The sequence below is a fragment of the Chenopodium quinoa genome, unplaced genomic scaffold (genome assembly GCF_001683475.1).
Source record: "Chenopodium quinoa cultivar QQ74 unplaced genomic scaffold, ASM168347v1, whole genome shotgun sequence".
Classification (NCBI taxonomy): Eukaryota; Viridiplantae; Streptophyta; class Magnoliopsida; order Caryophyllales; family Amaranthaceae; genus Chenopodium; species Chenopodium quinoa.
In genome coordinates this window covers 3,715,388-3,729,612 of record NW_018745170.1, presented here as the reverse complement: position 1 = coordinate 3,729,612, position 14,225 = coordinate 3,715,388, and the positions used below count along the sequence as shown (strand labels likewise).

The 14,225-nt window shown below is 34.0% G+C and overlaps 1 protein-coding gene across 1 annotated transcript; it reads right to left on the bottom strand.

The window, feature by feature from the left end:
• Positions 1-11,375: 11,375 nt before the first annotated feature.
• Positions 11,376-14,168, bottom strand: LOC110710408 (3-ketoacyl-CoA synthase 10-like). Its single transcript, XM_021888702.1, has 3 exons — positions 13,471-14,168; positions 12,777-13,361; positions 11,376-12,230 (listed from the first exon to the last, which is right to left on the bottom strand). The coding sequence occupies exons 1-3, from the start codon at positions 13,861-13,863 to the stop codon at positions 11,673-11,675; spliced, it is 1,536 nt and encodes a 511-aa protein (XP_021744394.1). The 5' UTR covers positions 13,864-14,168; the 3' UTR covers positions 11,376-11,672.
• Between the last annotated feature and the right edge of the window lie 57 nt (positions 14,169-14,225).

Below are 14,225 nucleotides of genomic sequence, written 5' to 3'. Positions count from 1 at the left end.
TTCCGACGATGTGTTCCGACGGAATTTCGTCGGAAAAGGGCATTTCCGACGGAATTTCAAGGTTTTCCGACGGATTTTTTCCGTCGTTGATTGACTGTTTTTTAGTAGCCAGTTTCAGCTAACGATTTTGTGCCTTGAACCCTTAGGCCTGCCCCTTTTCCTTTTCTTAATTATAGGGTATTTGATAACAGGGTCCATGGCAGGTGGACAGGGGTCTCAGGCTCTGCAGTAGCAGTAGGGGCAGGGTTCCTAACTAAGGAAATCGTTCTGTCTTCACCGGCTAATGACAGTGTACTAACTACAGGAACATGTTCCTGACTCTTCTTGTCCTTACACTCATTAACAGCTGTTTGAAGCTTCGATTGTGCTTCAATAACCATATGGATCGTTTGATCGTTCACCATGGCAGCAGTTTCACATAAGGGCTTGAATTTTCCCATCATTTTGTTGAATCTCTTCACATTGTCCGACCAACACATTTTCACAGTACAAATTCAACCAACAAAGTAATACAACCAACCAACACAAATCAACCTACCAATTGAACAACCAACAAAGTAAGACAATCAATTTTCAAAAATTAACACAAATCAACCAACACGTTTTCACAGCATAAGACTACAACACATTTTTAAAAAGTATAAATTGCATTTTAAACAAAATCAATTGGCCATTTTCAACAACCTCAAACCCATTTTAACAGAGGGATTGAACCTCATAATCCCATTACTTTCAAAATTATTCTGATTTCGGTCGCAATTATGATTCAATTTCATGAAATGTTGTCGCATCAAGAGAAGAACAAATCAAAACCCTAGAACAGAACAGAACTTATGACTGGAAGAAGCGACGAAGAAAGAGAAAAGAAAACTTCACTTACCTGCTACTTCAATGGAATTTGACAACTTGAATACCCGATTTTTTCATCTGGTCTGGAATCTCCACGAGCTTTAGACTAGCACTACTAGAAAACAGGCCATTTACGATGAAAAAATTCCGTCGGAAACACCCTAAATTCCGTCGGAAATTCCGTCGGAACTGGTTGTTGGAACACCCTTTGTAGGTAAAATGGCCAATTCCGTCGGAACAGTGTTTTCCGACGGAATTTCCGTCGGAACAGTTTTTCCCGACGGAATTTCCGACGGAATTAATTCATCGGAAAAGGTATTCCGGCCACCGGAAAGTCCGTCGGAAAATTCCGACGGAATACAAATCCGCCGGAATATTCCGACAGAAATTCCGTCGGAATACAAATCCGCCGGAATATTTCGACGGACTTTCCGTCGGAATCTCCTGCAAAAAAAATAAAAAAAACACGTCGCGCCACTACCGGCACGGCGTGTCACCACCTCAGACCACCAACGACCACTATATAAGACCCACCCTAACCCACGCATAACCACCCACCCTAACCCAGACCCACCCTAACCACCCCACCCTTTATCCAGACCCACCCTAACCCACGCATTCCAACCCTTACCCTAAACCCACCTAACCCAGACCCACCCTAACCCACGAATAACCACATCCACCAACCACCACCACCGTTTTACCACATCCACCAATCACCACCACCCTAACCCAGACCCACCAAACCCTAACCCTTAACCCGAACCCACCCACCAGACCCACCAAACGAAACCCCCCTAACCCGAACCCACCAAACCCCCCTAACCCAAAAACCACCCACAACCGCCCACAACCACAACCACCACTAATGAAACGTGTGAATTTTTTTTTAAAAAAAAAACATACCTTAAGGGGCGAATTTTGCTTCGAATGTCACTCGAATTTGGTTTAATACGGCCAAATTCGATCATGAAACCTCTAGATCTAGAGGTTTCATGGTCGAATTTGGCCGTATTACCATGGGACGCCGACGAGAAGGAAGAAAGAAGATGGAGAAGTGAAATGACGAGAATGGCGGTGGTGGTGTTGCGTAGCGGCGGTTGGTGGGTCTTGTTTAGCAGCGGCGGTGTGAAAAAGGAGAAGGTGAAGAGAGGAGAAGAGAGCAGAAGAGAGGAGAAGTGAGAATGGCGGAGGAGAGAGAAGGAGGGAGGAGTTCAGAGAGAAAGATAAGAGGAAAGAAGAGAGGAGAGGAGAGAGAAAGAGAAGAGAGGCGCAGAGAGAGAAGGGGAGAGGAGAGAGAAAAGAGAAATGAAGGGGGAGGGGTGTTCCGGTTTTCTTAAGGGTTAGGGGTTTTTTAATTTTTTTTTAATAATATTCCAACGGAAATTTCCGTCGGAATCTTCCGACGGACTATAAATCCGTCGGAAATCGTAATTTTCGACGGAATTATCTGTCGGAACCTTCCGACGGATTTTATTTCCGTTGGAAATTTAAAGTTCCGACGGAATATTCCGTCAGAAAGCCTATATTTTCCTACGGAAATATATTCCGTCGGAACTTTCCTACGGAGTAAAAATTCCGTCGGAAATTCTGATTTTTCCGACGAAAATACACGTTCGTCGGAAACTGTCCGTCGGAAATTGACCTATTTCTAGTAGTGTAGAGCGCCATTGATAGAGAGGAGAGAGAGAGAGAGAGAACATAACGGCTGATACAGAGGAGATGTGTGAATTTTTTTACCGTTTGCTCAAACAGGGAATCGTTAACAAGGTAACGCCATTACTCAAACAAATTACACATAGGCTGTCCCCACGAATTCGACTCAGCAGCTTAAGAAGTGAAAAACATCACATTATTTTCCAAAATACCATTATGAGAAAGGCATGTGTTTCTTATAATGAGGAATTGGGGCTCCCTCCCAAAAAATTGGAAAATGATGATATTGACACGTGTCACAAGTAACCTATTAAACACGTCACCAAAAGATCATGTTCTATTTATAGTAAGCGTGTGTTATTCATGGCAACATTTTGAAATAATTCAAACGTCGCTTCATTTTGGGAAGACCGTGCAAAGATGTTATTATCCATGGCAATTTTTCCAAAAAAAATAAAATATCCTTCTATAAGATGTTGATATATCATTATTTTTACCCATTGAAAATTTGAAATAGATTTTAAAAATGAGATTTGAGAAGGTTTTCATAATACATATGATTATTTTGACTAAATTAATAATTAGTACTCTAATGTCCTTATTATTTTGCCTCATTGCTAATTTTTGGGTTAAACTTTGAAATTTTGTCCATAAATTCCTGTGAAATTCTATATAATTTTTAGATATAATCCTTATTCTCATATTACAATGATTTTCTTTTTTAAAGTAAATTTGCAGGAAATATTTTAATAACACATCGACAAGCGTCCCTTTAGTTTTGCTTCCAATAGTATGTACTTCCTCCGTTTCTTTTTAGTTGATACATTTCTTTAGTCACGTTTGTCAATGCACAAATTCAACCATTGATATCTTTAATTACCGATAAGTAAAATTATGAAAAGTCGAAAATATATATATCGTGACGAATCTAACTAGAACCCACATGAGTATGTTTTTTATTACGTACGAAGCACAAAATACAATCAAAAGGGAGTGTGTGAATAGTGTTAAAGTCAAAACGAGTTAACTAAATAAAGACGGAGATAATATTATTTAATTAATTTAATAATTGTATCACAAGATACAAAACAAATCTGAAAAGTCTCAAGAGTGTGAACTACGTTCTCCCCTCTGTGTTATAATAAGTGTTACACTTATCAAATGCGACTATGTTTTGATAAGTGTTACACTTCCCTTTTGGGCAAAAAACTACATTTTTATATTATATCTTTCTCCTTTTATGGTCTCCACTTAAACTCACTACTATTTTTTTTTTTACAATTTTTTAATACTCCTAATACCCTACTCGCCACTTATTTTATTTATATTAATTAAGTTGCCTAAAATTATGTGACAATAAAAGTGTAACCCTTATTAAAATACGGAGAGAATATTGAAAAATGAAGAAGAAACCTATTGAACATAAATACATCCAATAACAATTGACTCTTGTGAGTACCCACATTTAACATTTCACTTTAAATGTGGCAGTAGTATTAATTCAGTTTTCCACTTCTTTCCACTTTAAACCCCCAAAACTAAGAGAACCTTTCATTTCATTCATAATAATCACTCGTTCTCTGGATTTCCAACTCTCATCTACAATTTTTCTGCAGTTTTTGACTTGATTTTTTTTTTTTTAAAAAAAAGCAAGTATGGCAGTAGTAGAGATAGTAGTTTCAGCAATGTTTAAAGAAGTGTTAGATAAACTGGTGTCGGAAGGAGAGAAGCAGTTCGCGAAGCTGGTTAACAAAGGAAAGAAATCTAAAAATAAAATAAAAATCGAAGAATGGAAGGATGAGCAGGAGATGATTGAAGCGGTGCTGAACAGAAGCAATGTTATGGGCAAAACGGTCGTTGAAGAGTCTGCTGGTTGAATTTTATGGGAATTGCTCAACTCCTCCTTTCCCATCTCTGAAGACTCTAGAATTTTCTCATATGAAATCCTGGGCATTTTCCATCCTTGAAACCCTTTATATGTACGATTGTCCATCATTGCAAGGCAATCTACCTCCTCTTTTGCCTTCTCTTACAATGCTGATTATCAATGAATTGAAGAATATGGAGGGTTTCCAAAATTTGAAGATTGCACGTTTGGACTAAAAACAATGGCATATAAAATCTTTTGCCTAATACCATTGCACACACCTTCTTATACCAGGTGACAAACTACCCTTCTAGAGCTGCAGAAAGCCTCTCCAAGTTCAGACGTTCATTCAAGCAGGGGCTTGGCAATTATTTTCGGTGACAAACATATTGTTATTACCCTTCTAGAAGCTTGTCAAAGCTAGAAAGTTTCAACGATGTTTATTACATTAAGCAACAGTGTGACCAAGGGTTTTTTTTTTTTTTTTTCCTTTATGCAAACGAGGGGCTAGGCCCCGAAGAAAAAACAATAAAAGGGAAAAAAACTAAGGTGGGACTAAACGTGGCATGGCCACGCCAACAACATCATTGTACAAAATTCGACCCAACGATAGTGGGGGACTTGAATCAACTCGATCTTGTTGTTTTGAGTAACACCTTAATTTGCTAGCCAGTCTGCGGCCCTATTTGCTTCTCTATAAATATGTTGCACTTCCACTTCCCACTTTGCATCCTCTAGCATCTCTTTGCATCTGTTTACTATAGGAACACTTTGCCCTCTATAGTTGCTATCGCCATTCATAGCTCTTACCAAAGCCTGATATCTATTTGCACCTGTATCTTTAGAGGATTGATTCTTGCAGCTAATTCCATGTGACCAAGATACACTGGTAATGATATTTTCCTTTTTTTTTTTAATTTTTTTTAACAGAAAATTAGTCTATTTTTAGTACCCTAATAACCTGTGTTATTTAAGTGGGTTTTTTGACAAACTGTGGGCCTTTTGTATTTTTTTTTTGTTTGTTGAGTAGTTCCGTTAAATTGGATTTTCTATACAGATTCTAGTTTCAGATTCATTAGTGAATTTACCGTCTATTTGATTTCCATTGATTCATGAACAAATACAGCTTCTTCTATCATTTTACGTACGTAGGGAATTATATTTGATAGGAATTGTTTATCAAATGTTGTGTTATGAAATTTCCTTTATTCTTACTTCTTCTATCATTTGTATATCAAATGATGTGTTATGAAACCGTCCCTCCTCCCTTTCCCAACCCCCAAAATCGGTGGTTTCGGCGAATCGGCGATGGGGAAGGGAAGAGGGCCAGTGTTAGCGGTGGGGAAAGGGAGGGGGTTGTTTTTGAGGGTGGGGGAAGGGAGGGGTGGTTTTAGGGGTGAGGGGAGGGACAACCATTTGGTTTCAGGGGTTAAGGGGACGGCCAGTCAGTTTTCGATGGGGTTAGGGGTGGGCTGGGATTTCACGGTGGGGAAGGGGGAGGGGGTGGCTGGGATGGGTTTTGGGTTTTTTTTTTTTAATTTTTTTTTTAAAAGTTTTGGAGCAATCACATATTGACACGTAGCTTTTAAAAAACACAAAAAAAAAATTATTTACCCTTTCAACAGGTCACCGGTCATTGGCCTGTTGAAGAAAAATACTCATCAAAATTGGGATTTTAAAAGTATATAAATTGTTCAACTAATGTTGGGATTATTAAAGTGAATTTTTCCTATAAACTTTTATAGCCTAAAATTTTAATAATCCCCTGCTTTTGTTTTCTCACCTTTAGTAATCTCTCCTCGAGATGGTCAATGGCTCTAGGAAGCACCAGTGCTAAGAATAACTTCTGGCATTTCGAATTTTTAAGAATCTTGCAAGCTAGGTCAGCCCCATGTTATAATTAAGGGTGAATTTTTTTTCATAAGGATATAATCTTTATAAAATATGGTAAAATCATGATTCGTTTTAGTAAACTATTTTCATAAGATCCATCATTTATACGAAGTATATATTTTAGCAACGCTTTATTAAAAAAAATGTATTGAAAGAATTAATGTTTTAAAACTACACAACAAGATCTAATCCAGTAAGTTCTTAGATGAAAGCTCATAGATTGTAAATTAATTATTGGTCATAGATCTTCCATATGTAAAATTTTCTCTTTTTAAATTGAGGATTCATAATGTGACAAATTAAAATGAACATAAGGAGTTATAAACAGTGAAAATAGAAAATTATTGTGACACATAACTTAATTAATCTAGTCACTTAAAATTAAAAAAAAAAATATGCCAATACAACACATTTCTCATTTCCATGTCACATTTCAATAAAAGCCAAAGGGCAAAACTCAATCAATAACTAAGCAATAATGCACTACAAGTTGAAATAATTGTAGCATAACCAAGTTAGAGGAGCACTCTTCTAGCTAGGAGCATTTACCATCATCACCAACAATCTCATCACACAAATACACACCCTGACAAGCGATACCAAACGGTGGCTCATCGACGGCCAACCACTCATTAACCGGAAAATTAATCTTCCGACAACCCCGACTTGGTGCAATAGAGGTAACTTCAACATAGTCCACGTACCAACCGGGAGATACGCCGGTGTTATCATGAATTAATGTCATGCTACAAAGGGGGCCTTTTAAGCATTCACAGCAAAGGTATCCAAATTTCCTCTTCTAAAGTAGTAATGATATTTGCTCATAATCCCCCAAGATTGAAGGTTTGTGATGTTTAAACGATTGAAATATTTGTCACGTAATTCAAGGTTTACTTTAGCATACGTTGTTGCCATTTTTACATTTGCACGTACGAAAATTACGTAGGTGCATTCATCATCATCATCCTGAAAGAATTGATCAAATTAAGTAGTATAGGTTAATTAAATGTGCAAATCAACATTAGTAATTATTGTAACTTTAAATTGGAATGGATTATGGAGTGTAACCAAATATAGGTAAATTTCATAAAATTTACATAGAAATTTAGCACTATAAATAATATTTATCATAACAAGTCCCTTCAAGTATATATGTAATTGTTATATCCTAATATTTAAAGATTTTATCTAATATTTTTATGGATAAAATATGATATCTTAAATTATTTTATAAATTCTTATACTCTATTTTTGTTATCCTATAAAAATTATCTTAAACCCTATATATATATATATATATATATATATATATATATATATATATATGTGTGGCCATATGTGCCGCCGTGAGTGAAGAACTATGACTCAAGACAATTTTTGTACGAGTCTCAATCATCAAATTCAACCTCTCAATTCCTTATATATACAACACCGTTGATTATTCCCTGCTAGTACTTGTTTATCGTTCGGCAAATCATTGTTAAAAAGAGCTCTGACACATTAAACTCCCACCATATAATGATCCTCTTACTTTACAAAATTCAAGCTTTTTTTTTATGCGAGTACACTATATGCGTTAATGTGCGATCTCAAGTTTTCGGAAGGTAATCACACGAAACTTATTTTGGAGTTGTTTGTATTATATTACGTATTATTATGTGTGAATTGTTTAATTTATTATTTGTAATCTTGTACATATATATGATAAATTAGTATGGTATTATATGATTTGATTGGTTTTGAATAACGTATTATTTTTGTTGTATTGATTGATGGTGTTATTATTATTTCTAGGGTTTTTAATGTTGTTGCTATAGAGAGTATTATTTTATTGAGGTTTTAGGGTTATTAATGCAGAGTATTATTTTTGAGTTGTGAGTTAATTATATTTGGGAACTAGTTTTATTGTCCAATAAGAGTTGAGATATTTTATAAACCGGAAATGTCGTGTTACATTATTTCGGAACCCGTGCCATTATTGAGATACTATTTTATTAATTTTTGAATGGTTATATGATCGATGTATGAGATCAAAAGGTTGAGAATTATTATTCTGTTTTTGGTTTGAGGCTCGATGTTAATCACCTTAGTCCTTGGCATGTTGGTAAGGAGATGATAATCATAAGTTAAGAATGAGGTACAATCTATAAATTTTTCTATGTTCCCCTACAATGGGATTTGGCCCGTATGTGGACTGGTTAGAGGTGTTTTTTTGGTTATTTAGAGTATTCAAGTTTTTATACTTGTTGGTTTATTTATTCGAATTACTCATGTCCAAGGCTAGGCATAAAACAAAGAGCGTGACACACTTATGGGATAAATGAGTTAATTGAGTAAAGTTCCGTATTATTATTCGAGGTTGGTTTTGACAAAGGTTATTTTCAGAGTACAATGTGTAATGTAGTTTAGAACTACATTGTTTAATTGAGTTAATAATGCTAATTTTTCCATTATTCTTTATATTATGATATGTGGTGATTACTAGCTTTTTGCTGACGCATGTGTGTTGTTTGTTGTGCTACTTGTGTTTGCGGCCATGTCTTTTTTTTTTTTTTATGGTGGCCCTGCGACGATCTATTTTGGAATTTGTCCTTAATGGTGAGCAGTCTAGTTTTTCTAAGCAGGTTAATCAAGTGATCGTAGCTAAAGGAGCTCAAGTGTTTCGATTAGTATTTTATAACAAGTTTGTAAAGTTGTATAATAGCTCACCTAGTTTATTGGGTTGTAATTATTGGGATTTTGTAAGCCTTAACACTTGACAAGTTGTTGAGTGTGGCGGTAATACCTCCGATTTTTTTAGGTGTATGCTTCCGCAGTTTTTATTTAAGGTTGTTTATTTTTCCTTTATTTTTTATTTATTATTAGCTAGTAAATTGGGGGTGTTACAGTAATAATCCATTTTTTTTTCACGAGTGCCACTATATATATTTATATGTTATGTAGTAACAAAAAGGAAATAAGTAAAGGTGAAAATGAGATCACTCATGCCTGTAGATTTACTTTATAGATAAAAGAGGCAGAAAGTAAAGGAATTCAATTACTTGGGTCTCACTTTGTAGGTAATAGATGATAAACCATAACAATAAAATGATATCATAAATAAATAAATAAATAAAGTAAAAGTGAAAGAAAATACAACTTTAGGAAAAAAAATTGATTGGAATTTTGGGATGGAGATATTACGAATGTAATTTTGGCCTCAACTGTTGTTCCTCTAATTTTCTATGTTCCTATATACTCCGACTACTTTCCATAATTTCAAAGATTATTCTAAATTATTCCCAACATACTTTTTCTATATCTTTTTAGTTGACACGTGTTGACTTTATGCAATACTCACGAGTTTTATTGAATTTGCACTGGTGTTGGACTTTTAGTCTACATTCTTATTTTACGGTGCTCAACTTTAAAACTTTATATTAATTAGGGATTCCAACACGCGTGATGTGCGCGGTATGGCTAGGCCTAGCTTTGAAAAAAGTTATTACCGATGACCTTTATACCCTATGCCTATTTGCATGATATTGTATTACAACTATTTGCATAAAGTGATAAATGTGTTGGATGTTGTGTAGATGTGTAATGTTCGAAATCTTAGTAGAGATACTTTGATTTCACGAGGGAGTGGTAAAAAAACTATCTAAATCTAGAAATATAAATGTCTAATAAATTTTAAGTATTTATTGAGACGACCTGAATAAATTAAACAAGACATATGACACAATTATATACTCTGTAATTCTTGTGCACCATATATGTTAATTTAATTTAGAGTCTCTTTAATACTTTGTATTATATATTGTTTAAATTCCAAATAAGAAAAACAAAAAGAAATGGAGAGAGTAAAAGATGGCATTAAATATTGAAATAAACACAACTTTTGAAATCAAATGAGGGCAAATATGTAAAAGAACTTCTTTAGGGATATAAGTGTCCATGCATTAGTCATAAGAGTTTAGTTATACTTTTTATAAGGTAGGGATGGAGTATACATGAGCTAATGCATGACAAATATCAATGTTTAGAAAAATAAATATTCCATTAGACATAAATCTCATTATAGTACATAGATGTGGAAGTTTTGTGGGAAGTTTTACTTTTGACAACATGTACGAGTATAATGGATATGGAATAACTAAAAAATATACTCCCTCTGTATTTAAATAAGTGAATTGAAACGTTATGACTTTTTCAATTACAGGATGTGAAATGCATACTGAATGGAATTAAGGATTCTTGTTATTCCAAGTTCAGATAAACAATAATGAGTGTGTGTGAATTAAATGATTATTTTCTTGTGAATTAATTATGAAATATGACAAATTTGATTAGTTAAATAGACATATAATTTAATGTTGTATGTATATATAACAAGAACTAATTGCATTACTATATAAAAAAATTTATTGAAATTTTTTCTTGTTTCTATATGATAAGTACCCATAATTGATGCATATGTAATTGTCTCATGTATTTCAATTTAATATACTAATTTAATTTTACATATACAGCATCTTAAAATTCATAATTGTTTAAATATGTATACTATCCAAATTTTGATTATGCAACCACATGTATCATACAAATACATAACCATTAATGAAAAGAATATTCGTAATAGTTGAAAAGCCACATCAAAACTCGTAAACTGATAAATAAATAATACTACTATAAGATGATAATTGTGAGAATTATATGGAATGAAAAAAGGGCCCACTAAAGAAGTTTTTATGATGAAAACATAAAACCACTCTTGAATTATAAAGCAAGTTAGTTCCTTTCGTACTTATAATTTTGTTTACATTTTTTTTTTTTTTTTTTTATTATAATATCATTAGATATATTAATAGTTAAATATGTGTATTGACAATTATACTGTATTTCGTATGTATATATAATCATTTTAATCTATATTATATACTTTATAATTCCTCTGTTTTCTTCTAAATGCAACAAACTTTCTTTGCACATGCTTTAATTAAGGAATAAATTAAGCAATGTAAACGGACAAATTATTCAAAATACTTTATATATACACGTAATATATGAATAGACGCATTTACAAAAGTGATTTTTTTACACTGAATTACGAATACTGACACTTAATAATAGAATAAAGGGAGTAAGTATTATTGTTTTTAAAGTTGGTTGACGCGTACACAGCGTTCCAACAAAGAAAATTAGATAAAACTCCATGCTATACACTTATGTTTCATATTTTCTATAATATATGGATAAAAATAAATAACTTTACGTACTAATAATACAATAATTATGTTCCATTTCTAAATTTATTACACTTGAAAAAAAATGCCAATTTATAATTGTATTCTTAAAAATAATGCAAATTTTCATCACACCATTTGTATACATTCTCCATTTTATTCTATCTTTGCAATAAAACTTTTTAAATGGAGTCTTCTTGATCAAACCATGGACTCTTGTTAGGCCTTTCAATGTTCCTAAGAGCCCTCCACACAAGACTATTGCACTTAATACCAGATCCAAAACTTATTTGCCAAACTCTATCACCTCTTTTCATCTTTTTATTAGCTTCCAAATAAGCTAACTCATACCAAACACTACTACTAGAAGTGTTACCAAATCTCTCCAATGTTCTCCTTGATGGTTCCATGTACTCCGTCGTGAGCTCTAAGTTCTTCTCGAATTCATCGAGCACTTTCTTGCTTGTTGCAATGATGCAAAAATGATCAAATGCTTGCTTGAAGTTCGGTATGTAAGGCCTAGACGAGGTTTTGTTACGTAGCAAAGTGGTGAAGAATTGAAATTGTTCGGTGAATGGTAGGACTAGTGGCCCTAGGGTGGTGATGTTAGCCTTGACTGCATTTCCACCAACTTCTAACACATCTTTGCTTACTGAGATGCCTAGCTGCCCTTCGGCGTCTTCTTTCAAGTATATGCTCTTGAAGCTCCTATTGTCCATGCCTTTATTAGTGCGAACAACCTACCGAGCGCATAGGAAGAACCAATAAAAAATCAAAAAAAAAAAAAAAAAAAGGAGAAAAGGAACAAATTGTTAACATTGAATCATATTGATTGGTTCTTGGCCAATAAGATCATTGGTTGTTAGTTATAATGAATCATGAATGCTCTATGAAAATATGTCACTTGAACGTTACGTTGTTCATAATATGAAAATTTATAGTCACACATTATTTATTTTAAAAATGTTTAAATATTATCAACATACCTGGTCTAATGGTTTATAATTGAAAATGCCCTTTTTTTTTTTAAGCAATAGGATTGGACTTGGGAAGAACATAGAATAACATACATTTTTGTACGGTTTTAGCATATCCTTGCCTAAGGTTTTAACACATCCTTGCCTAAAGTAAGGTTGAAACAATATAATAAAAAAAGTCAATACAATATGTACTAAAAAAATCAAATTGTGTGAGTATATGCATGAGACCATGTTGTTTCATAGCAAATACATTAAATCTTCATGATATTTAGAGTAAGGTGATGATGGATATATAGAGATATTTACCTGTTTCAACTCATACTTGGCCCTCCAACGATCAAGGCGACGATTTGAGAGCAGCATAGCAGCACCTCCAATCCTAAGGAAGCAATTTGGGAGCACCATATCTAGTTCTTTTCCTGTATACCAAGAATGGCTAATGATCTCCGTGCTAACAACAAGCGCGTATGAGCCTGGATAAACATTCAAGAGGTCTTGAGCCATGTCAATGGCCACACCTCCGGCAGCACAACCCATACCACCAAGATTAAAGCTTTGAACATTATGCTTAAGCTTGTAATGGTTAATTACCATAGCAGAAAGAGATGGTGTAGTGTTAAGTGTAGTACAATTTACAATGAGTATAGAAATGTCTCTTGGATTGATTTTTGTAGTTGCGAAGAGATCATCAATAGCTCCGAAAATAACCGTTGCTGCTTCTTCTCTAGATTGCTTGAGAGATCTCTTGAATCCAGGCTGAAATATTGCCTTAGGCAAACATGTTTCATCTCCAATGCCAGAATATTTTAGGGCTTTTTCTTGAAACCCTAATGTTTTTTCATCAAAGTTGCCTGATTTTCTAGCCAAGTCAATGAACTCCTTCTTTGAAACCTGTCATGATAGTTACAATTTTATTCATGATTAGTAGATGATTGTCAAATATTATAATAGCATAGAAGAAATTACATTATAATGTGAGCAATACAACAATATTATTCACCTTAAGCTCCTTTGGTGGTGAATAACAAGCAAAATCAATTAAGTAGGTAGGTCTTGGAAGAAGGAAATTATAGGTAAAATCAACCAAGTAAAGAAGACCTAGAAATAAAATGGAACTAGAAAAATCATAGTTGTGGTCATAGTCATCCCATATGAGTTTTCCTAGATGGGCACCAACGATTAAGGCTAAAAGTGGCGCGGTGACAATGTACAAACCATGGCTAATCAAATACTGGTATCCAAGCTTCACATATTTAAGATTCACCGAGTTAAGAAAGTTGGGTAAACCTCGTCGAACCCTAACTGAAAAATTAAGGGACCCTGCATAAGGACCTTCATTCTCAACTCCGGTATTGACAATATCTGTGGAGAAATTCTCCATCTTGGTTGACATACTAGCTTAACTTAAAAGAATAAGAAAAAAAGAAATAGAAAATTTGAGAGTGTGGGTGTATGTAAGGGAAACTTCTCGGCCTGTAAGACAATGACATATGAGAGTGTGGGTGGTTAGAAAAACTAAATTGTAATATAGCATAAATTAATTTAACATGTTAAACAAGAATTGAGTGACATGTAAAATTCATAGAAATATTTTAATATTGAAATAAATGACGTTGAGGCTTAAAAACAACAACAAAAAGGAGATAGGAAGTTGATAACAAACCAAAAGGGTTTATATGCATGATAGCGCATGAAAAGCTGGTTTTTTGTATCCAAATTTGAGAGCTAACGTATAAAATTTCTTCTTGCATTCAC

Bases quoted from the DNA above. Each gene is read 5' to 3' on its own strand.
- LOC110710408 (XM_021888702.1), bottom strand. From the start codon at position 13,863: ATGTCAACCAAGATGGAGAATTTCTCCACAGATATTGTCAATACCGGA. The intron at 13,362-13,470 runs GTGAATAATATT...CTATCATGACAG, and splicing joins CACCACCAAAGGAGCTTAAG to GTTTCAAAGAAGGAGTTCAT. The intron at 12,231-12,776 runs GTAAATATCTCT...TGCGCTCGGTAG, and splicing joins CCAAGTATGAGTTGAAACAG to GTTGTTCGCACTAATAAAGG.